The sequence below is a fragment of the Channa argus genome, chromosome 5, assembly GCF_033026475.1.
Source record: "Channa argus isolate prfri chromosome 5, Channa argus male v1.0, whole genome shotgun sequence".
NCBI classification, from domain to species: domain Eukaryota; kingdom Metazoa; phylum Chordata; class Actinopteri; order Anabantiformes; family Channidae; genus Channa; species Channa argus.
The window spans coordinates 2,485,001-2,510,822 of record NC_090201.1 but is presented as its reverse complement, the minus strand read 5'-3'; the positions used below and the strand labels follow the sequence as shown (position 1 = coordinate 2,510,822).

The following is a 25,822-nucleotide window of genomic DNA, read 5'->3' as shown; positions in this document are numbered from 1 at the left end:
GTGCTGTTTTCTAAACTGAAGGACACAAAGAGCAAAAGAGGACTGCTTTTCTGAAAATCCACGGAGGGTCCTCCTGTGAAGGCCAACCTCAGAAGAGTCAGATAAATGTACATAAATAAAGACCTGAAGAGACAATTAATATGCACATACACACTCGCCGACATAGCAGAGGCTCCAAGTCACTGAGCTCTGACATTTTGATTCTCGATATGGGAACATGAGCCCGTGCTCCTTTTTCCTGATGGAGAATTGAAAGTATTCACAGAAATACAAAGCCCACTTAAACTCACAGGCATTTGATCTGAAAGCAGACGAATCCCTCTAGTCGTCTTTTTCAAAGGTCAAGCGTCTCTTTTCTGACTTTAAGTAGGGTAACTTGACACAACAGCACTTTACTGCAGAGGCCTCGTTTTACTTTTCTTAAACACACACGAAAACACATGTATTCGTGGAAACCCTGTGCATACAGTAAAAGCCGTGGGTCATTTAAAATAGAAACTGGAAAATTGAAACAATTGTGGAAAGAAAGTCTCCCTCACAGTTCTGAGAACCCACCGATGATGTCACGGATAAGGGTCTGAGCGCAGCTGTTATTTAGTCCTGAAAATTGCAATGCTGGCCTGCTGTAAGGGTGCTGTGCAGCGTTACCTAAGACAAAGTGGTGGAGAAAATGACTGAAACTGTTTGCAAGTACTGTGCAACGCATGTGGGTTATGCCAGCAGCAATACTTCCAACATGATGAACCGTTTAAGAAGACATCACCCTGGTGTGAGCATTGACAGAACATAGAGGGGAGGGTTTAGTAGGAAGGAGCAACTCAATGTCCCTGCAGTATTTAAAACAGCCCTTCTATGCAGATTCAGACTGGGAAAAATGTACAAAATTATTTTCAATATCTTTTATACTTTTTAAAATATACAGCTTTTAGCTCGTTTGCTTTTTCAGCTCGGCGCTTTTTAATATCTTTTACGGCCTTTGTATAATTGCAGTTTTAATTTGAGGTAAATTTCAACTTCTCCATTACTGCGTTTTGCAGAATGTTGGCCAAGTTAGAGTGAGCGACATCAAATTCACTCTCACTTCTAACCTCACCTTTTATTAACTTTTTTCTTCTTTTATTTTCTCAACAAATGATACATTAAAATTTAGATAATTTTTTGTTCTTTCAGCAAATGTAACTCTCATAGTGACATGACTTACTGTTCTTTTAGTATTTGGCTTGAGTGAAACTCCCATTGGACCCCATTATAACGCAGGTCCAGAAATTCTCCTCAAATCAAGTTGAGGTGAGCAGGAGCTGTTGAGTTGATCACCCTGTAGGCAAGAGACAGAGCTTTGAACCTGAGCCGCTACAGGAAGCCAGTGTAGAGATCTGAAGACTGGTGTGACATGAGTCCTTTTTGGCTGATTACAAATGAGGCGAGCTGCCGTTATTTGTGTGCCTTCGTTAGGTCAATGGTGTGAACGATCGGTGATTACTAAGCTAAATCTACATTTAAATAACATTTACTAAAAACATCTCTATAGACCTTTTTCCCCTTTTCTGCATTTCTTAACCAGAAGCAGCCGAAACCAGGCGGACTAACTTCCGTTGTAAGTCATTACATTGGAGCAATTGCAGAATCTAAAAACTTGATACCTGAAGGTTTGTGTTTGGTGCAAAAACATAACCCAAACTTGTCCTTTTGCTTGTTTACAAAAGATCCAAAACGTTAAAAAAAAAAAGAAGATGGTTGTAGGCGATTACGCGAGCTGAACGGCAAAGTTTAAAGGTACAAAGAGGTAGCACATGTGTTTGGGGGTCTGCACTCTGGATCATTACATTAAAGCAGGCAGCGCTCGGCTAATGCACCGAGTTGTCCCAAGCCACTTTTTGTGGAACAACATTTTGCACCGCAGAAAGGCCTGAATGTCTATGAAAGGTAGAGTAAACAGCTCCTCTTTGTTCGGTGGAAGTGTGAAAGCTGCCATTAATGCATCTCAACTCTACCACCATTATGTTTCCCACCCACCACAGGTGAGAAAAATTAACATAAATGATGGATAATATTAGCAGTGATGGCTGTTATAGTGAATTTTAACCCTTTTTCTGTTTTGTTGGCTCTAATTTTAAGCTAACCAACTTAGCCTGTATGTTAAATCTAGTAAGATTCACGTACTTCTACACAAGCTATTGCTTGTAATTCCATTTACATGTGTAAGGTACCACATAACATAGTATTAAACATCTTTATCTGAGATGCAAACTGTGTACAGGAAGTTAAGCATTAAAAGTGGTGGTAGTCTTTACATTCAGTCTTAAAAAAGGGCATAATTACGCTTATCAAGCAATTCACATGGAATTATTCTGACATGTTGTTGAAATACAGCAACCTGCCTAAATGTCCTGCTGTATGAATGTTTATGCTCTTACAAATACGGGAGTTTTATTCGTTGACAGAGAAGTTGAAAAGACCACTGCAATCCATTGTTACCATGTCACTGCGTTGCACAGCTTAAAGGGTTTTTTACCTTCACGAAGTACTAGTGGTTTTTGTGAAAAAAGGTCTATTGTGTACACTGTGATCAACCCTAATAAAAAGTATTTTCATTCCCTTATTCATACCTGAGCCTTTGAGACATAAAGAATTGTGAATGTGTAAAGAGTCATTCCATCCGTTTTTCACCTGTGCTCTGTCTGAGGTGTCAGAGAGAGTGGAGCTACCAGCGGAAGTCGTTTGGCTGATGACAAATGCAGCAGATCTTGGCTGTTTGGATTCAGGTCAGTAATGGACCAGGCGATCAGAGGACTTCCTGTTTGTGACTCAGACCTGACAGTGAATCACCACTTTAGCTCAAAGCTTCTGTGATCTGGACTGTGGTGGCTTAGCAGTCAGAGGACAACGCTGAAGTGTTGTCTTTCATTTATCTTTTCCCTGCTTACTGTAGATTTTCCTTTTCTCCTCTTACTATTTGCTTCCTTTCCATCAAAGTCTCCTGTGTTTGTTTTGTATTGCCAATTTTAACTTTTGTATAGAGGATGGGTAAAAGAAGACACATCCACAGTCCAATATCAAGAGGCCTCACTACAGCACCATGCTTTTTTCCATGTTGTCTCTTGTTTCTAGGTCTGTAGCCCAGAGGTGATAAAAGTGAAATACACACCATTACAACACACCACTATGAGATACTTTTTGCACAGTTATGGGTGAGTCATTAGTTCTGCAGCTCAGCTAAATGAGCGTGGTAATAATGGCTGTAACACAGCGAGATGCAAGGAGACAGGGTGAATATGTGTGTGTATAGGTCTGTGTACTTTGTGTGTCACGACACCAGTCACAACAGCAGTCTGATCTTACTCATGAAGCTACATCAAAGCATGAACTGCTTTGCGCTTTCAGCATCTTTGCCAAACACTGAAGGGACAGGCAGGGGGTCCGCCTCTGTGTCATATACTATATTTGCCAATAACAGTCACAGTGTCTGAATCAGCGTGGGGTAGACTTGTTTTTTTTTTTTTGCTTCTTGCTGTGATTTTCTCTTTGTCACAGCTCTGCTGATATAACAAAAAAAGGTCATGGATGTGACTCTGAACTCTGCTGACCTTCACCCTTTTCCCTTTCATCCACCAATTTGCCCACTCAGACCCTACTCAATTGTTATACCTGCACTCTTCATCTCTGTCTCTTCATTTCTTCCTGTCGGTCTCTCTCTCTCTCTCTTTCTGCTGCCATTGGCGTGTGTGTGAATGGGAAGCATTGTAAAGCGCTTTGGATAAAAGCCCTATATAAGCAGCCATTTACTATTTACTAGTTCTCCCTCTCTGTTTTCTCCAGCCCTGCTTTCCATCTCCTGATTTTTATTTTATATTCCCTCAGTCCCAGTTCCGGTTTATAGTCATTTCGGTCACTTTACACACCTCATTAGTCCTAATTATTTTCACCTGTGGCCCTGTCCATTGCTACCCTCTGTGAATGTCCAGTGTCCAGTTTCCTTATTCTCCCTGATTTGTGTGCTTGGAGTCTGTTGCCTGATTATTTGGTTGAAGGTTTCGTTTACCATGTTCAACCTTTTTGCCCTCTTTGTGTGCATGTTTAGTTTTATTGCTTATTGTTTTATAGTTTTGTTTTATTGTCTCTGGTCTGCTTTGTGATTAGCACTTTCATATCTGTTCCAGACCTGGTTGCACAAATTTAGCTTTGTTGGTTGAGTTTGCTTCGCGTTTGTTTGCACTCTGCTGTGTTGCCTTACTCATGTTCTCAGTTTTTAGTTCTTTAATTACAGCAGCCCTTAGTTACTCTAAATCTGTGTTTTCCCCCGACTCGTGTTTTTGTATGCACATCCAGTTTATGATCTGTCCTCCCTGCAGTGACTTTTAGTTAATCTCTCTTGATACCTTGTTTTTTAATATACGCTTTTTTATTTTATTTCTCACACTTTGTCTTGTTATTGCTTCAATTCTGTCTAATTTAAATATCCTGCTAGTACTTTTTTTTTTCATAAATCTTGAATCCTTCATTTTGTACCCTTTGTTGTCTTGTCTATGGTTCCACATTTAGTTGACCTTTCCTCATTTTTCACAACGTAAGAGGGCTGTTTAGAGCATTAAGAATTGGTTTTATGGTAAGGGGCAGATTTCACTGAAGGCTAGGGTTGATGTAGGAGTAAGGGTCCCATTTACTGTAGTTGTGATGGTTAAGGTGAGGGGAAAGGCTGATGGGGAATACATATTAGTATCTTTGCAACGCCGGGGCGGCTGTAGCTCAGTTGGTAAAGTCTACGGACCAAAGGGTCAGTGTTTGGATCCCCAGTCCCGGCTAAATGTCGAAGTGTCTCTGGGTCTTTGGCACTGAACCCCTAACAGCCCATTCCCATCCCAGTGCTGGTCTAAGCCCGTTAGAAATTGGGGAGGGTTGCGTCAGAAGGGCATCCGGCGTAAAAACTGCCAAGTCAACGTTCGGACACCGATCTGCTGTGGTGACCCTGAACTCACGGGATAAGCCGAAAGGACAAAAAAGAAAAGGGTCTTTGCAACTCCATAGCCTGGAGGTGGGTTTTCTATCACTGTCATTCTACGGGAGCTTTAGATAATCATGAAATATATTTTACATATATTTTATATGTTTGAAACAAGTAAGCCACCTTTTTAAAAATAGCTTGAGTGAATTTTCTGTAACAATATGGCTTAGTAGCAGTATTTACATGCAGACAAGAAACGTATTCAAACCAATCATCCCCCAACATATCACACAACTAATCACTGCAATTCTGAAGCATCGTTCTTGGGTGGTCCTGCAATCCATATACACTTGTCATCACCCAGATTTTAACTGAATTCAGATGACATTTTGTTCACGTGTGTGTGTGTGTGTGTGTGTGTGTGTGTGTGTGTGTGTGTGTGTGTGTGGTGTTCAAAGGAGTACGTGACCAATCAGCAGATGTCCGCACAACTCTGAATGCTCCATGATTTTGAGTGGTCATTCTCTTTTATGGAGCGTGAAGGTGAGAGTGAGAGAGATGCATTGTGATGAAGGACAGTTAAAATGTGTGTCCCACACATGTAAATGTGAGAGGCCATTTTGACTTTTGCTGCTGTATTCAAGCAACTTTAATGTCGGAAAATAGAGAAATGAAGACAGATGGCAACTACTTCAGATTTAAAGAATAAAGAAATACACTGCATTAATGGCAGGTTACAATAATGCTTCAATATCTGCAAGGTGAACAAACCAAAGTCGGCCCATGTACATGAGCAGGGCTCCACATGTAGCGGTGGCCGTTAACACAATCACTGCCAACACCAGCAACAGCGTGGCCGGATGAATATTACACATATTTATTAAATTGTACTCAAAAGTCATCATAAATATTATTAATATTACTAACACTACAACTCTCACAAGCGCCACCTGCTACTCATTGGTCCTGTTTTCTCATAGACCCATTTGTAGCCTATTGCTTTGTGATTCCATTTTGACTGACGGCACAACGCTGTGGAGAACACGGTGGTGGAGATGTCACCCAGAGATCTGTGGTCCCACATAAAAGGTGCAACAAAACCTACAAATTGGCCTGTCACAATAATTATGCAATCGATTTATCCTGTGAGTGGGTGAGTAAAAACATGTAGGTGTGTGCATGTTATCAATGGAGGCAAAAACAGAAACCAAACAGCCTGGAGATGTGGTACCTAGGTGAGAGAGAGACAAAATAAATGAGAGGAAGCTTATATAACCTCAGCTGAAGCCTGGACAGGTGTTAGGATATAAATGCTGCCTGACTGCAATCTCCTGCAGAACAAATGCAGCCACGATGGGCAAAGGGAGACGGGTTGATATGATCCTTAACTGGAAGGAGGTTCTGCTGTGAAAATACAAATCTAATGCCATGGCTACTCAGAACGTAACTTACACTTTGTACTGGCCCTGAATGCATCCTGTGTAGGAGCGCACACACACACACACACACACACACACAAAGTGCTGAAACTTCTATTCACCCTACACCCTCTATATAGACGCAGTGTTTAGCCTCTTGCCTGCTTCTTGCAGAATGTGTCATAGAACCCTGCAAGTGCTTGCAAATCTCTGCGATGACATCATGTCGGTTGGGTGAGAAAGGGGGCATATGTAATGATATATTTCAGCTTCAGATTTGGTCAGTTACCCCTTTTAGGTCACGTCCACCACGTCACTCTAGCAAGGGTGGCACCTGTGTAGCCAATCAGATTTTGGTTCCAGCCACCCCCCACGCCATCCCTCTAGCTCTGCCGCTGGTGTGAGGGCCTGACAAAGCACTCTTTTAAAAGCACTTTAAGTTAATTTGCTGCAGTGATTTTAAAACCTTGAAGTGTTTCAGCACTCCAGTGAGCACTTGAGTGTCAGACTTTTACTTCAGCTAAATGTCTAATGTGCTTCCTGCCTGTGATAAGCACTAAGCTTAACATACTCTGGCACACTCTGTGATGCATAGACAGTGAAGGGTCATTTGGAGATACATGATACACTGCTGTCTTCTCCCTACTCCATGACACTCTAAACTGATTTCATGGCCCATCTATATCTCTTTCTCACTCTCTCTGTTTTATTTCACCTCCCTGAATCCTATGATGTTGTGATTCTGTCATCCCCCGATTTTATATTTCCTCTGATGCACTATTTATCTTTCATTCTCTCTTTCTTTTGTATCAGATTTTGATTCTCTTGTCTCTCTGTCAGTCCCCTTCCTGTTTTATTCTTCTTCTGCTGTACCTTTTCCATCAGTCTCAGTAGTTTGTGAGAGGGCAAACTGACAGTCAAGTGTTTGTATGTGTTTGATACACACATTAAGGCCTTGTGGTGCATGGAAAATTGAAATCCCTTTAGATTTAGTGAATCAAAGCTGATAAAGTCGGGTTGTCTCCGGGGATGGATGGTGGCTGTGAGCAGACGAAAGATGACAGTACTTGAGTTGCAATGATATTCGCAGAAGGCAGGGAGAATCTTTGGGTTAGAGAAACAATAGGAACTAGACTAAGCAAAGAGTTATAGTGCTCTACAGAACATATTATATGATAGAGTCATGTCATCTTAATAAATTGAAATGTTTCTCTACTCATCCAAGTAACTACTTCAGTCTCAGGTGTGACTTCCCTGGTGGACACATAAAGTGCTCTTCATCCTTCTGGAGATTGATGAAAAGGCAGCCATTGAAAATTGGAGATAGGTTGTGCCATTTTAGCCAATACTGATCCACTAAAATATGCCTCGATTGGCCTTGATCTGTGTGGGTACTTTGGATTGAATGGAGTCTTACCTTATTTTTACACAATATCTTTGGATGCAGCTCAACAGGTGCCATGACATAAAAACCTTTTCCTCACAATGAGTTCTGTCGTGGTGAAACCCTGAAGACCCACTTCCATACTGTGTAAAGAGACATTTGTGTTAAGAATGAGCCTTGCAATTATTTCATTGTCCGTAACAGAAAAATGTTTACTCAAGGGAGTAATATCGCACATAAATTGATTCCCAGCTGCTGTCATGAGTGGAAAAATCATTTGATTGCTCTTTCCCTTAAAACCTCGAATTCTGCCTTGAGCAAAAATGTTCTTTTGGGGCCGTTGAGGAAGGATTCTACACTTTTATCTGTGGTGTTAAAAGTCATCTCAGGTTTGTTTACTTCAGTCTTAACTGTGAGGATCAAGATTACCACAGGTCCCTTAGATGGGGGACCACAACAAAATTAGGAATTGCAGGGCTTGAATGTCAGGGATTGCAGGTGTTGTGCATATAATTATAATGCAGGATGTTCCAGCACACATTTAAAGCTATATTAAATATTAATGACAAACTTTGCACTCTTTCTCTCCTGCTCTCTTGAAGGCGAAGAGCCCATTTGCTGTTTGATGCCTGCAAAAGTGGACCACTAAAATGTAAAAGTGACAAATAAGCTGTAACTAACGTCAATTCCATGACTTTAAATGATGCAAATATGCTGGTGTGAGTGTCTGTGCCCTCTGCAAATCAGTGGGAAAACAGTATTTAATATAACATTACCCAGACATTGTTTATGATGCATCTGTAAAACCAATGAAAATCAGACATCTTCTCTAGTTTCCCAGTGTCCCAGTTAAAGATTTCCTCATTTTCAAAATATTCCTCAATTTCCAAAGTACACATTTCTCCAAACCAGCATGTCTGTTCTCCCCCATTTGTTCTGTGGCCTCCTAATCGTAAAATCTGTGTGTACAGTATGTATGTGGTCCTCAGACAGGACCTCTCAGAAAATCTATAATCTCTCTATTAATCTGTCTATTTATCCATATAATCTCATATTTATATGTCACACATATTTATAATCACATAATTATATGTTTTTATATGTTTATATGTTTATACAAAGAAAGGTAAGATGCAGTTATAGTGGACAGATGTACATTCCTAAATGAACTATGCTTGTTTTTCTGTTCTTTTTCTGCACAGGCCTGGACTGGACGCCTCTGCTTACTGCGAGAAACGGTGAGCATCTGCTTCTGATCTGTTTGTGATCTCTGTGGAGTCCAGCTGGATTCAAAAGATGGAGCACTTGCTGTTTCTGCTGATCCTCAGCTCAGTGGCTCTGAAGGAGGCTGTTGGTAAGTTCCACATTAACACACACACACACATATGCGCGTTTGGACCTGTGTGGGTAGTCAGACTAATCAGATTAATTCAATACATTTCTTTCTCTGTTTTTGAACGGGGATCAGCTTTATTTGCAAAATCAAGATTAGTTCTTCCTTTGCTGTGTCAGCAGTTTTTTGAGACAGCAATGTTAGGAGTGTAATAGTGGCCAAACAAAGTAATACCAAAGAAAGGTCATTAAAGGTCATAAAAGTCATCCAGTAGATATGGAAATAACACCTGTTGTCCCTGAATGACACAGTCTCTCTTACATATCTATCATAAAAATCTATTTCATTATTTATTTTGAGGGGAAATTAGTAAGATATTTCAGTCGGGAACTGCAACATGAGGATAAGCTAGTTTACAGCAGGAGGAATGTTCCTTGAATGGCTAAGACCAAAGAACATAAGAACAATGTCCCTGCTGGGAAATGGGAATGATGGTGTCAGTATCATGCTTTTGTCCTGCTTCCCTGTCTGTGGACCAGAATGGTTTGCCATCATTGGTGGAGCTATAAATCATTGTACAGTGACATATCCAGGTATCCATTTTTGAGCTAACACTAAGCTAAGTGGATCATCCACCAAGACATTGACCCTAAACACAAGCTGATCACCAAAGAATTGTTTCAGAATAGCCAAGTAGTCAAAGTCCTGACCTTAATCCAATGGAAATACTATGCTGTGGAATACTATGCCTAAAGCGCACAGTTCATGTAAGGAGGCCAAACATCACGCCTCAGTTGGAAAATCATTTCACATGCTTTTACCACAAAACAAATATTTAAGATTGGATCATTTTCACAATAAACCATTTTGTGTCACTTTTTGTCTCATTTGTTTAATTATATAATTAGCTTTAGACCCCAATACGTGTGGCCCCACCCAGACACCAAGCGCCACCTATGTGCTGGTCCCGAGGCACAGATGAAATGGGTGGGTTGTGGTAGGAAAGCATCCGGTGTAAAAATAACTGTTGCCCAATCTAAGTGCGGAACATCTTCCACTATGGCGACAAGCCAGTTGATTTATTTTTAGAATTCACGAACCTTTAAGTACCAACATATATGAACTTTTACACTCTTGCTCCAACACACACACACACACACACACACACACACACCCACACACACACAAACAAAGAACTATATCAAAAGAAAGAGTATATCATATCTTACACACACTCAATCAGGTCCGGTCCTTCAGTTCGGTGTGGGAGAAACCGATGAACAGTCATAATGTTATAAGCCTATAAACTCCACTTATGCTCTATGATATCTACATTGTTTAAGTATACAATTACATATATATACACAACACACCCTTAATTACTATCTGCACATGAAGTGTACATTCTTCAGTAAAAGAAGAGAATATTTAGAAATTGTTACTGCACACATTGTCAAACAACACTGTTCAAGTAACATAGTATCTAACTAAAATAGTAAGTCAGCAGGTTAAGTCAATGAGTGAGTCGTGTGTGTGTGTGTGTGCTTACAAAGCTATACACATGCTCTGTGTATAGCATGTGTAGTGTATAACTGTTTGAACGCACTCAGAGCACATGTCCAAGGCCTTGGAATTTTTTTTTTGATGCTGACAAAAAAACAAAGAAAAAACTCAAACAGATTAAATATTTGAGGTTACTGTTCGTGAATTCAAAGTTTTACTTACAGTACATAAAACTACTCTCAGGAAAATTAACTGGATTATCACAAGTTTCTTTTATGCAGAAAAGATATTATTGGATTCTTATAACTGACCCATTAATTTTTAAGCAGTATTTGAATGCTGCAGCTGGATAAGCTGGAGAATATTTGAATTAATCTACACATATTGTATATTATATATTGATAAGAACTTTTTGAAATTTAATGTAAGAATCTGATATTTGTAATTGTCAAATAAATGTAGCAGTATAGAGTAGTTTTCCTTAAAAATATAGTAGGCAACTCACAATTCTACTTTAGTGTAGTACTGAACCAAGTCTTTTTAGAGTCTGGAATCTTCTTAACAAATAAAGATGGAATGTTTTCCTCTGTGCTGATGGGAGTTGTGGGAGTGTAATGACAAAAGGCCCTAATGGCTAAGAACCTGGTTATAGACAGACATCATTAGACCACAATGCTCTGGGTCACAGTTATGTCGTCTGTGCGGTTGTGATGGATGAATGTTTGTACCAAGAGAACAGATTTACTCCCACCTTCATATACAACTGCTGGTAAAAAGTCTATGTTGCTCAACCTAGGAGTATTTGTGACGCTGTGATGTGCCACTAAATACATGTTTTTGTAATGGTCTCAGACATAACATAGGTATATCATTCCAGAATGTATCAGTCAACATCAGTTTTAAATTTTCACCACAAACCTGTACAATATAAATAGGACATATAAATAAGACGTATACAGTTGCCATATGCTACATATTATTGGTTATGTTACACAAATTATGACCATCATATACTTCTGTCAAATCCCCCGAAAACCATTTTTATGTCAAGATTATTTATTGGTTAATTGTTAAAAAAAAAAAAAAGTTTGTTGGTCACATACTGTGTATTGAAGATTAAGAAAGAATTAAAAATATAAAACACTAAAGAAGTGATCTCTTTATATTCACCTTTAAGCCAGATGGTTTCTAAAGTAACACTACTACGTAGTTACATGATGATCACCTTAGGAGAGTGAAGGGGTTTTGAAGAAAGGTAGTCGAGATACACCTGTGTCTATCAGGGTTAGAAATCAGCAGGACCCAAAAGGAGCAGAACACAGAGGAGTGGGAGACGATGTTAATTTATTTAGAGAATGAATAATGGATGGAGTAGCCGGGGTGGGGACTCGGGGTTGGAGTGAGTGAAGGAGGTGGCCAGGACGCGGTAGAGCGATCTGAGGGGGGGGAAGAGAAAACAGAGGTGAGCAAAACCATCTACGACACGGGGAAAGATTGGGGAGTAACTAGAATCTTACTTTGCCAGAGTGCAGAGGGGTGGTGGTGATGTGAAGCCCAAACGGTGCGGGACAACTAAGGACGGCCGGGAAAAAACCCAGGGAGAAAGATACAGCAGGAATCTAGCAGAGTATCAACTAAACATACAAAGTATCAAATCAACAGAAAGTATCAACAAAAACAATTCTTATCTTCTGGCTTGAGCAAAGCTCCTCTTCGACGAATAATCCTCGGTGCTTAAGTCAAAACTTGAAACGTAAAGTCACTTACTGCTCTGAAAGCCAGCAGGGCATCTGAGGTCCATGAGCAGGAATTCTTCGAAGTATCAGCATGACAAAAAAACAAACACGAGAAATCCTCAAAGGCATCGGCTGAGCAGGTAACAGAGAAATAATTTACACATAGAAACCTCAGGTAACACGGAGACAGATCACTCGGGGAAAACAGGAAGATAATCTGGCAGAGTACAACAGGTGACCAGGGTTTAAGAAAGGGAGGTAACAGGTGTAGGGAATCTATGCTGATAGGCAGCGCAGCGGGGAGTGAGAGACAGATGCTCAGCAGGACAACACGGAGCGGAGTCACGGTCCTGACAGTATCTGGAAGGTCTAAAAAAAAAACTACATCACAAAGATAGAAGAACACTCCAGTCAACTCCGTGAAAAGATTATTGAAAAGCAGATGTCCGGGGATGGATGCAAGTCATAGTAAATTTATTGTTAAACTTTGGAAAGAATGTGACACAAATATAAATCGGCCTAGAACAGGCTGTACTCAAAAACCAAGTGATGAAAGAAGGAGACTTGTGATGGAGGCCACCAACACACATCTGAATCCTCTGAAAGAGTTACAAGCTTCAGCAGCATAGATGGGAAAGACTGTAACTTCAACAACTGCAGCCCAGGTTTTGCCCGTCATAGTGTCTAGTGCTTGGAGTATTTTGCTTTTTGTTTAGTTTTTAATATTACCATTACTGATTCTGGCTAAACCAAGCAGCTGAACCAGTGATGATTTAGGTGAGTTACTTTAAAGGGTAGTGAATAATTATGGAATAACAAATTTGGATTTATTTACTTTAGTTTATGTACAGATCTGTTTTTACTTTGACATGAATTTTGTAAAAGAGAGTAGTGAGTAGGTTCTTTGCATTTGGAGACGTCTGGCGCAGGGTTTGATGTGTGATTTGGTGTGTTTCTTTGATTTCAGGTGGAGATGTGTGTGTGTCCGGTCATGACAGTGGACCAGTGTTTGAAGAACAGCCAAGCAGTGTAATTTACCCAGAGGGTCTGATTGAAGGCAAGATAACCCTCAGCTGTCAGGCCAGAGCCAGTCCAACTGCCTCTTACAGGTGAGTAACACACACACACACACACACACTTTGTTTTCATTCAGTTACAGTTCCAATGCTTATGTCTTTTCCAGTGGCTGATTTTGCAACTGTTTAATTAACAAGAAACTTGGTTTATGAAATCCATGAAGGGGGATTAGAAATGCTGATTTTCCCCTCGTAGATTTCTCCTGGATTTCAAGGTTCATATCTTTAAAAATACTGATGCTATAATGTGTGTTTTACAGAACAATAGTTTAGAGTTTGCTGGTGCCTACAGGTCTTAGAGAGTCTTAGAAAACACAGAATTCAGTTTCCTTTAGAGGAGGCCAAAAAAGTCTAAATTTAATTCACTATGTTCTGAGCAGTAATGTTCTTGTACAGTTTAAAAGTTCATGTTGTTGATTGTGGTTTCATACTTTGGAGGCAGGTGTCAAACCACAAAGTATGTGTTGTTAAAAAGTCATACATTTAGCTGGTGAACTTGTTACCAGAATGCTTCTAAAAGTGCTCACAAATTGGTAAATAGCAGTTTATAAGATGCTTGTCAATATTTTTGGTAGTTTATTATTATTTATTTTGCATTGAGTTGAAATATGTAACTCATGTTTACGAATTCAAATGCAGGTTTTTAAGCATTTTCTTAACTGATCATTGTTGATGTCTACAATCAATAAGTTGATTGATTGATACCAATTATTAAAACAAATCACTCTCAATAAAACAGTTGTTTTGACACTTGTTTGTCGCAAGTATTTGATAATTAATATGAATTTGAATGAAAGTTTGTTCAAATGACATACAAAATAAACACAGAGACTTTAATTTCAAATTAAAGAGCTTCCTGTCCCAGCTGGTGCAATTCATCAACTGTCCAGACGAAACTGAAAGTGCAAAACAAAAGTAACTGGACAGCATGACAGCTTCAATGCAGAACAAATCTCTGACCAGACTAAGATCTACACATATTTATAGGGCAGTAAATTTCATAACATTATCAAAAAACCTTAATAGCTAAGTCTACTGACAACATCCTGGTTTTATATATATATATATATATATATATATATATATATATATATATTGTATTTCCTCTGTATCTACATGATGGGAGTCGCCTGCCTGTGATTCACTAGCAGATAGTAGTCTACTGGAATCACCGGGCCAACTGGGAAAATCCATCAGAGCAGGGGTGTCGCTTATATAGTTCATCACTTCAGTGTTGATTATGGTTGAAGCTTGTTTAATTAGAGCACAGCTTGTCCAGAACATTAGCACCAAAGATTTAGTGGCGCTAATTGGTTTTCTTTTCTTTTTTTTAATTAACAGTTTGGTTAATTAACCATCCGTTTTGTGTTGAGCTGCTCTGAAATCATTTCCCTAAATGGGATAAATAAAATTCAGTTATATTGCATTGATTGATTAATGATTAATCATTGAAGCCCCCCATCACAAACATCATTAGTTTCATGGGGCAGTGAACATAACTGCTGTGCACACACCTTTAGATTTCTTTATTGCTGGTTGTGTACTTCAACCATGACTAGTCTGTGCTGACAGTTTCCACACACACCAGGACAGACTTTTATAGCAAAGATGAAGTTATAGATTTTCTTCTCAATGTTTAACTCATCGGGACCTCGTAATTGTCAGTCACTAAGTTTATTCTGCTTGTGACATTTTAATTTCCCTGTCCTTTGACTTGCAGATGGCTTGTGAATGGCACTGATGTCCCTCTGGGTTTGGACCTTCGATATACTCTGGTGGCTGGCAATTTGGTGATCAGCAGCCCTGAGCCTGGTCGAGACACAGGCTCATACCAGTGTCTGGCCATCAACCGCTGTGGAACCATCATCAGCAGAGCAGCTAACCTTAAATTTGGCTGTGAGTGTGCAAAAGTCTTCAGTCTTTGTAGTCTATTGTGTAGTTAGCCGTGGCAGAGGTACAACGTAAATATGTAAAACGTAAATAAAAACACAATGCAATGATTTGCAAATCTTATCAACCCATTTAATATTCACAATAGAATATAAATAACATATCAGATGATGAAACTGAGACATTTTACAAACTAATGGAAAATATGAACTCATTTTGAATTTGATGGGAGCAACACATCTTAAAAAAGTTAAAAAAGTGTGATGTTGACCATTGCGTAGCGTCCCCTCTTCTTTAACAACTGTCTGGGAAATGAAGAGACCAGTTGGTGGATTTTTAGTAGGAACGTTGTCCCATTCCTGTCTAATGCAGGATTCTAGCTGCTCAACAGTCCTGGGCCTTTGGATTTTCCATTTTATGTTGTGCCAAATGTTTTTTTATTGGTGAGAGGTCTGGACTGCAGGGAGGCCAGTGCAAGCTCCAAGACTCATCTCCTATGATGGATGCAGTATGTGTTTTAGCATTGTCTTGCTGAAATATGCAAGACGTTGTCTGAAAAAGACGTTGTCTGGATGGCAGCATATGTTGCTTTAAAGCTTCTTTGTACTTTTCAGCATTGATTGGCACTAATGCCCCCCCACACCATCAGAGATGCAGGCTTTTGAACTATCCGCTGATAACAAGCTGGATGGTCCCTCTCCTCTTTAGGCCGCTGGACACAGCGTCCATGGTTCCCAAAAAATAATATCAAATTTTGATTCATGTGACCAGAGAAAAGTTTTCCATATTGCCTCAGGCCATTTTAAATGAGCCTTTGGCTCAGAGAACATGGCAGTTTTTCTGCATTGTCTTCTTCTTTGCATGATACGGCTTTTACTTACATTTGTGGATTGCACAGCAAACTGTGTTCACAGGCAGTTTTCCTGAGCCCATGCAGTGATGTCCAGTAGAGAATCAGGCCTGTCTTTAATGCAGTGCCATCTGGGGGCCCAAAGATCACATGCATCCAGTTTTGACCTTCGGCCTTGTCCCTTGCGCAAAGAGATTCCTCCTGATTCTCTGAATCTATTGATAAATATATACGTACTGTAGATGGTGGAATCTTCAAAGGCTTCACAAATTTACGTTGAGTAGCATTTTTCTGTGAATAAAATAGGGGTTGATGAGATTTGCAAATCAGTTACTTCTGTTTTTATTTAGCTTATAAACAACATCCCATTTTTTTTTAATTGGGGTTGTAAAAGGTGCTTGACAGACAGTGGTTTACAGGATTTACGTTAAAAGGTAACAGATCACTCATGTCAAACCCCAACCCATCCATGTAAATGAAATGATGTGCATTGCCTCATCCAAATGTAAACTTCCCTACAAACAGCATTCGTTCTCCAGACTGAAACATCTCAGCCATCAGCTGTCACTATTTCTTCTGTCTGTTAGACAGAGGATGTGCCTTCATCAGCTGTTTAGTTTAGTAGTTGTTACATTATGTATGAAGAGAATCTTGTATGACCCACTCATATGAGCCTGCAGGGCCCACAGTACCATCATATACAGATATTAAAAAGGCATCGTGAACCATAGCTGAACTGTATCTATTACTTGGGTTAGTAATCCAGTGTAAGATATGTGGAGGTAATTAACTCCACGTGTTTCTGATTACAGTAGGTCTTATAGGTGCAATAATTTTATTCTTCTGGCACAATAACCAGCATCCCTTCAGCGAGTCCCCCCTGGCCACCCTGTAGACCTGCCCTGGTACCATGAAAATGAAAACTTATCTGTAATCTCTGCTTATAAATCAAAACATTGAAGGTAACTTTTACTCAAATTCTCTAATCCTTACAGTGTAACTTCTGCTTTACACGTATACACTGTCCATTCAAGAACTGAAATAAATAATTCTGTACTCCTAAATTAGCATATGCATTTTTTTCTGATCCCAGAGGAAATAACTCTGAACGCTACATGTAAATATTTTACAGCCCTTGAGCTTTCTTACAGCTTCCAGAGACAAACATTATCCACTGCAAACCTAACTGACACGTACGTTTTCTTGATGAAGAATAGCCACAGATGAAGTGAGGAAAAAGAAGTTCACTAACAGATGCTACCATGTGCACATTTTACCGTGCAGTGTTTATGAGTGTAACATTACATTCTACTGCAGAGGTACCACAGAGGTTTTTAAGGATTTTCCCAGATGAGTGCATCAGTCCCCTAATACATCCATGACAGGAACACCTGTTGTTATGTGAGTCCCACAAATAAAGATGGCTTTGTGGACAAATGTAAAGCCAAAAATGGCCATGGCTGTATTTGCCCTGCTCTCAACTACAGCTCTAAGTGCCAGAATACATGTCCTCATCATAGACAAGCAGCTGTTTTCAACATATAAGAAGCATTTAATGTTGTGAACTAGCCCTTTGTGTTCCTGCTGTTCCCAAAGTATGTTATGAGCGTCATGTGTGTTATACTTAACTCTCTGAAAGTAAACTTTGTTTACTACCAACTATATATTGTTTCCTCCTTTGTTGCAATGTTTATGTCATATTAAACTTTTTCTTTGTCTTTTGTCATTTTCTTTCTGCCCACACCTTTACACCTTTCTCCAGACCTTCATGACTTCCCTCCAGACAGTCGGAGTCCTCAGACAGCGTATGAGGGCTTAGGAAATTTCCTGGCCTGCCAGCCACCTCCACATTACCCAGGTATTTTCTTTGCTTCAGGATTTCTATGACTTGTGTTTAAGAATATAAGTTCACCTGGAATCTAATAGAAACACGTGTCATAGCTGCCAACAAGTGGGTTTAGCCAGTGGGTTTGGGTCAGAGCCTTGAATGTAAAACTAAGTGTCTTTTCAAAACCCAAACATTCGTGTTTAACTTCTTATGCTGACTTTAATTTCACAACCCCAAGACGTTTGGACTGGATTACTAATGAGCTCAACCGTCTTCTCTGTAGCTCTGTCCTATCGCTGGCTCATCAATGAGTTTCCAAACTTCATCAAGAAGGACGACGGCCGCTGGTTTGTGTCACAGGTAACGGGGAACCTGTATGTGGCTAAAGCAGAACCAAACGACACAGGAAACTACTTCTGCTTCACCACCATCAACATGGATATCAGCACCAAGAGCACCTTCAGCAAAGCCAACCTGCTCACTGTGCTACCTGATGGTACGGAGGCTTTGTAGCTGCATCCCTGATCTATTAAATTATTAATTGCTTTTTTGTTAACTGTTGTGTTAACAGTTAGGGGTTAACTGTTAGCGTATGTATTAAACATCACCAAAGTTCTAACATATAAGCTGATCAAACAATAGAAAAAAAAAATTGACGCAAAACAAAGTCTTGTCCTAATTTTGGAAAAGTTCAGACATTTTGGTCATTGCTTTGTAAATATTTTATACTTCAGTAGTCTTAAGGTCATTGTTAATATGCTGCTAAAGAACAGTAACCTTTGCAGGCTAACATCATATGCAAACAATGAAAACCTGCAGATGGGAGGATTTTCATTTATTGACTTATTGCCTTCCATTATACCTTAAAAAAATAACTAATATTCATGTGTATCTGCCTATTAGATTAGTGGTGGCCGCAGCGTTGCGTTGTACTTTATTAATATCCATGAAATTTCACCAAATTTACCAATAGCTGTGAGGACATACTGCATCCAAACATTGGATCTACTTTATATCACAAAAGCACTACACACATCCCACCCAGTTCTCAAATTAGAGCTGACATGCACAATGTGAATTGTTATAATCTGAATTTTTACAGTTGTCTTTTATTTTAGCCAATCCGAGGAAGTCAGCTCCGACCATTAAAGTGCGCTTCCCAGCAGAGACCTACGCTCTGGCTGGACACACTGCTCAGTTAGAGTGCTTCGCCTACGGAAAGTAAGTTTAAATCACTGCAACCATTGCTTGATGCGTCCGTGAGCTCTTTGAGGTTGCGAGGCTGTGAACTCTTTAGCTTTGATAATGCTTGTTTAACCTCTGTCCCAACTTCCTTTCAACCATTTGCTTAATACTCGTATCACAGCCTGGTAGTGGTCTCCTTTGATTATCTCCCGCTGGACCCTGTGCTGAGTCAGTTAAAAAAAAATCCTCTTCCTTTCCTCACCTCCAACTTCCATCCAACCTCTCTGTGCTGGATCCTCTCTGTCTAACAGTCCAGTTCCGAAACTGCGATGGAGGAAGGTGGACGGACTGATGCCTTCGAAGGCAGGCTTGTCTGTACAGAGCCCTACCCTCCTCCTTCCAGACTTGTCCTTTGATGATGAGGGTGTTTATGAGTGTGAAGCCTACAACTCAGAAGGAAGTGATACGTACCAGGGACGCATAAATGTACAAGGTTAGGAAAAGAAAAACACATCTACATTGCTTCAGTTTTCAGCTGCTGTCACTTTACTTTCAATACTCCTCCACTGAGTCATTATTTATTGTTTTTCTTCTTCTTCCCTTTATTTTCCTCCTCAGCTCAGCCGGAGTGGTTGCAGGTGATGAGCGACTCAGAAGTGGAGATCAGTTCTGAGCTGCACTGGAGTTGTGTTGCTGCTGGTAAACCTCGACCCTCCATACGCTGGCTACGCAATGCACACCCACTCAGCACACAGGTACCACATGCAGACAGTATTTTATATGTTGTTTCTCCCCACACACAGCTGTGTTACAATACTCGATCCTAGTACTGTTCATTGTTCATTCTGGTTCCCCCTACACTCTGCCTCTGCTAATGCATCAACAAGCCACAGTGTTAAAGTCTAATGTTCTTCTTGTCCCTGTATATGACAAATCTATAGCATAATAATTCTTCCAACCAGAAAAAAAGATTTAAATTAGAGAATACCTCAGACCCAGAAATGCCCATTTTTCTGTGGAAATCAACTTTGTTTTTCATTTAAGTAGAGGGAACAGAATTAGTCCTGCTGTGAAAGTGAGGGTACCGAACTGTACTGATGTGAAATGTTCTCATTTCCAATTTTCTTTAATACATTTGAAGTAAAGAGAATTGTTTGATTTATAGAAAGTTGGCTCTTCCACTATTTATGTTAGTGTTAGAAGAAAACGATCACCTGTGATTTATGACTTTTTGGATAAATCTGTAATTCAGCATAAATGTTTAGCTCATTTGTTTTAGTTTTTTCATCTGCTGTTGAGAAACATTTCGCAACTGTTTGCCATCATTTGATTCATAATTGGCTTGTAAAACACTACATAATTCTGACTTCACTATAATAAGTTAAGCTTGATGCCTGCAACACAATGTTGGGGCAGAGACATGTTTACCATTGTGTTACAGAGGCTCTCTTTCATTTAACGACTTTTTGATGGTTTGGGGTTGGGATGTCACTTCCAAAAATTAAACACACAGCGTTGTAGCAGATGCAGAATAGGGCACATCCACTGATTTTCTGATGTTACATTGATGGCAGATAACTGTATATCTGTTTAAAATCCTAATATAACACTGCTGTGTTGATGGAACCGATGAAACCAAGCGTGATGGGGGTGCAAGTCATCCACTAATGCACCCCCATCATATTGCAAACGCTGACTTCTTTACCTTTCCTTGATAATAGTCTGGATGGTCTGGATGTTCTTTTGGCACAGGGGAAAATAAACTGAAATGTGGACTTTTCAGTCCTTGTTTCTGCGCAGAATTGATGCATGTCCTCCTCATTGTGCAGTAGAGATGCAGTTAGCATGTTCTAATGCATCAGCAGATGCAGCGGTTTCACATGGGGTTTTCGCCCTTGGCCTTTACACACGGGGATTTTCTCTGAATCTCTGAATATTTTCGCAGTATTATGAACCAGATGGTAAAAGAATTCTCCACAATGTTTGGCACAAAGACCCCATCTTTGCAAAGACTGAGCCCTTGGTTGATGCCCTTTTTACACCTAGTCATTGTACCCTCACATGTTTCTAGTTAACCTGCTTATTTTAGGTTCATCAAAAGTTGTTCGTATATATTTTATAACCTCTTATTGTGCGTCTGTCTGAATATTTTTTAGTGTTTTCTTTTTACAGAAAAAGATGCAAATGAATTGCCAAATCACAAATTATTTTGCATTTTAGAAACAGTCCTAACTTATCTGAAAATGGTAAATTGTATGTGGGGATTCACTCATTAAGTTGAAGAAACAATTGGGTTTCACATTAAACATATCCTTCTTTATTCCCTCCACTCCCTCTCTCTATTCCCACCTCCCAAATTCCTGCCCCCCCCCCCCCCACAGGACCGGGTGGAGGTGAATGGAGCTCGTCTGAAGATTAGTAGCCTGGCCCTGGAGGATTCTGGGATGTACCAGTGTGTGGCTGAAAACAAGCATGGCACCATCTACTCAGCCGCTGAGCTCAGAGTACAAGGTAGAAGGCCTGTTATTAGATACTGTTGTGCTTGAAAAACATGTAAATGTAATTTTTATAGGAAATTATTTGTTGTACAATTGAATTAAATTCAATTAATTTCCAATGATGAACATATGTAAAATACCATTTTGGTAACAAAATGCAAGTAACAAAAGTCTTTCTCTCCCTCCATCTCATTTCCATCTTAACCTTCTCTGCCCTCTTTTGCTGACTCTGTCCTTTCATGCTGTTGTTCCAGTTCAGGCCCCAGACTTCAGGCTGAATCCTGTAAGGAAACTGATCCCTGCAGCCAGAGGAGGGCAGGTGATGATCGAGTGTCGCCCTCGTGCCGCTCCGAAACCCAGCCTGTTCTGGAGCCGTGGAACAGAGCTGCTGACCAACAGCAGCAGGTAGTACATTGACAGTGTATTTGTTTCACTTTAATAACCATCCTTTATTTATTTATTTATTTATTTATTAATTTACTTAACCTTTGTTTAACCAGATAAAACCCATAGACATGAGTTTACAACAGTACAAGAGGTCAGCAGCACACGTCATAATAAATTAATACAATTTTTATGTACACATTACAAACAATACATAAACAATTATTTAGGTATCAATTACAGTTTATTATTACAAAGTGCAGTAGTTGACGACAAGGTAACAATTTAAAAACACAAGCACTGTCCTATGGACTCTCGTTGTTTGGCTTCAAGTGAAATGAGTTCTGATATCTTCAGCTCTGTTTGGAGATTATTCCAAGCAGAGGGGGCGGCAAAACCGAATGCTCGCTTCCCCATTTCAGTCTGAGCATAAGGAACTGTGAGTTTATAAATGTCACACAAACGTAAAGCATAATGGCTTTTGGTTCTGTGTAGAGGAGAGCATAAATATAACGGAACCAAGCCAAGAAGAGCCTTAGAAATCAGCATCATCCAGTGAGTATACCTTCGTATGCTCAAAGAAGGCAGTTCACAGTGATGTGCAATGCGATTACAACCCTCAAGGCATTGTGATAGACTATATTTTAAATACATTATAAAGATAGTACAGTGTAACAACCAGCATTAAAACAACAAGCTACCTGGATTTCATTACAGTAAATTATGGATGGTGAATTATCAGCAGCTCTAAGTGGCTGTATAGTTTATCATATACGCTAGAAAGAACCTTTTACTTACAAATGCCACATGGTGTTGTGGTATTTAATGGCACAGTCTCTTTCAGCAATTATAACAAAAAAGGACTTTTCTAGGACAAGACCAAAACATCCAGCCATTTTAGTATTAGGTGCATCAGTATAACTGCTCGTATAATGAAGAATGAGGAAAAGCAACTAAACAATTCACATTCCTACTGCTCAACAACCCCCCCCCCCACACACACACACACACACACACACACATTATACTCTGTATTGATGCAGAGAGCAAGACAAGTAAATAATGCAACAAGTTGTTAAACATTATGTGGTGATGAAGGTTTGAGTCCGACAATGTTAACTAAAAGCCACAGCTAAAGAGCTGGCTGAAAAAAGAACTAAGACTCAGCAAGAAAACAAATAACTAGCTAATCAAACCTGTGTGAGCAACTGAATGTAGCAGGAAATGAAAGGGAAAAGCAGAGTGGGCGTAGCCAAAAACAGGTAACTAAGTATGTGAGCGAGCAGACTGGGGGCTGTCTATGTGTGTGTAAACCAGATCGGGAGGCTGAGGAGACCAAGGAACACAATGAAAACAGAGTCAAGGACAGGGATCATCACCATTGTGCAACAGACACACCCAGTTCTGAGCTCCACAATAGCTGTGGTACCACATGCTTGTTCTGCATTCATTTCTGGTCCTAACTGGTCCTTTGTAGCTTGGTTTAAAAACTGCTCCACATGTATAGCACTGCACAGTCTATTCCAATTAGACTAATGACTGTCAATCAAACATCAAGGGAGAGTCAAGGTCTTTTTTCCAGTGACCACTCAGAGGCAAAACATCTTTAAACCCAGTTGTTTACTTAAGTCCCAGCATTGGGTTGAGATGCAGAAGGCTGTGGGTGTGAATCCCACCCCACTAGGTGTGGCCCTTCTCTAATAGCAAATGGTCTTATATAGCACTTTTCTATCTATTGGTATTCAAAGTGCTCACCCATTTTAACTCACAATCACACACACACCGATGGGAGAGCTGCTATGCATCATGTGACCAGAGGAGCCAGGAATTGAACCAACAACTGTTGGATTGGGTGATAATCGCTCTACTGCGCCACAGTCACCCGGCTACCAAGGGCCACCTTGGCCAGTCCCAAGCCAGGAAAAAAATGGGAAGTCTGTGGCATGAAGGGCATCTGGCGTAAAAACTTAAGCCAAATCAACATGCAAAACATGGTCCGCTGTGGGGACCTCTGAAGGGAAAAGCTGAAAGCCATTGATCTTTCAGACTGTGTGGAGCTCAGGAGATAGGCCTCACCATACATAAGGTTGGCGTTTTGAACCCCCACGTCCCCCTCCAGGTACAAGTGTCCCTGGGCAAGACACTGAATCCCAAGTTACTCCCGGTGTGTGCTCCTCATTTGTAAGTTACTTTGAATAAAAGCGTCTGTTAAATGACTAAATGTAAAGGTAAGAAAATGTCATAGAAGCAATTTAAAGCAGTGGGGGGCATTTCTTAAAGTTTATGGCAAGGTATAAAGGAAAAATGTACATTAATATTTGGCATGTCGAGTTTCCTGTGCTGTAAGTGGTTGTAGTTTATGTTCAGAGTAATTGTCATTTCCACGTGGGTTTGTTCACAGAAAATGAATTTAAATGATCATAAAACAACCTTTTACAATGACACCCTCTCTGACTTTGCACAGACAACTTGGATGGAGTTTTCTTCGCTTGGTGTGGGAATGAACACGATTGAAGTCGCCAGTGGTGATGAAAAATCTTTCATGATGTGCTGTTTGATCACTGATGCAGCTCTGCAGCTCTCACAAGTTGACTGCTAAAACAGTGGTAAAGTCCATCAGCAGATAGTATGTCCGGCAATACACGATCACAAATTCTTTCAGTGGGGAATAGTGTTTGGACACAACTGTTCATTGTTGAGACAGACAATCCACTACCCCAAGTCTTACTGGACAGTGATAGGTCACTGCCTGCTCAGTAATGACAGCCTATCTAGCTCCAGTGTGATGGTGTGGTTCCAATGAAAACAACGATGTGCCAGCTTTTTAAATTCAAGCTGCGTGTTCCAGCACTCTCACTCTGCCAGTGTCCACATGATTGTGGCAGATGACTTCTACTGCGTAACGGGGGCCGTTTTTGTACTCTTGAACACCAGATATTCGCTCTGCAAGAGACCATTAGAGAAAAAGACTCTGTAGATTGACTAAAACATTTATAGTTGAAAAAACTGTTTCCCATGGATTATTTAGTTTCACACCTGTAGATTTTACCGTTTGTCGAATCCACTATCAATTTGTCTGCATTTATGTGCTGCTCAAATAAATAATTAACCCTTGTTTGGTGTTCAGGTAAAATGGACCAATTTTACAGTTTTACTGTGAGAAAACGGATTGACCCGAAACCCCCTGGCCTTAGTTTATTTAGAGTGAACAATCTGTAACAGAAAACGGATCATAGATTCAACATACTATAATTCCCCCCACACATTTATGTCCCTCATATGATGTTCAAGTGAATTGGACCCACATACAGACACACTCTCTTTCTCTTTGCTCTCTCTCTCCATCTCCCTCAGCACAGCAGACAGGTGCACATTGCTAAAATGGCGCGATCCAAGTACTGAGAAGCCTTCACCCCTTTTCCCGTGTTGTGCAGGTTGTGTGGGAACCGGAGCCTTTTGATCCCGTGTATATGTAGTGTGGGAACCAGTGTGGAAGGGGTAAAAACATATAACTAGCTTTGGATGGCAGTGTATAAGTAAATTCATCTACAATCCTCCACCAGCACCATGAGTGAAAAGCCCACTGCTTTGGCCTTGGAGCTACATTTTGCAGCCAGTGAGACAAGTACTGTAGGGGAAGAAGAGGATGTCTCAGAATATGAGGATATATTGCTATAGCTCAGTTGGTAAAGGCAGTTGCTTACGGACCACAGGGTGAGTGGTACGATCCCCGGCCCTGGCTATATGTCGAAGTGTCCCTGGGCAAGACCCTGAACCCCTAACAGCCCATTTCCCCTC

At 40.2% G+C, this 25,822-nt stretch overlaps 1 protein-coding gene across 3 annotated transcripts in view; it reads left to right on the top strand.

The window, feature by feature from the left end:
* The window catches only part of cntn2 (contactin 2), a 74,163-nt gene that overhangs the window by 23,635 nt on the left and 24,706 nt on the right, over nucleotides 1–25,822 (top strand). For 2 of the 3 annotated variants that reach the window (XM_067503822.1, XM_067503820.1), the window contains exons 2-11: nucleotides 8,944–9,095; nucleotides 13,281–13,422; nucleotides 15,110–15,285; nucleotides 17,892–17,987; nucleotides 18,241–18,453; nucleotides 19,076–19,178; nucleotides 19,454–19,635; nucleotides 19,761–19,897; nucleotides 21,524–21,653; nucleotides 21,895–22,045. In XM_067503822.1, coding sequence (XP_067359923.1) covers nucleotides 9,038–9,095; nucleotides 13,281–13,422; nucleotides 15,110–15,285; nucleotides 17,892–17,987; nucleotides 18,241–18,453; nucleotides 19,076–19,178; nucleotides 19,454–19,635; nucleotides 19,761–19,897; nucleotides 21,524–21,653; nucleotides 21,895–22,045 — 1,388 coding nt within the window. In that variant the 5' untranslated portion in view covers nucleotides 8,944–9,037. Of the gene's footprint in view, nucleotides 1–8,343; nucleotides 8,394–8,943; nucleotides 9,096–13,280; nucleotides 13,423–15,109; nucleotides 15,286–17,891; nucleotides 17,988–18,240; nucleotides 18,454–19,075; nucleotides 19,179–19,453; nucleotides 19,636–19,760; nucleotides 19,898–21,523; nucleotides 21,654–21,894; nucleotides 22,046–25,822 lie in introns of all 3 variants that reach the window. The other variant, XM_067503821.1, reaches the window with a different exon arrangement.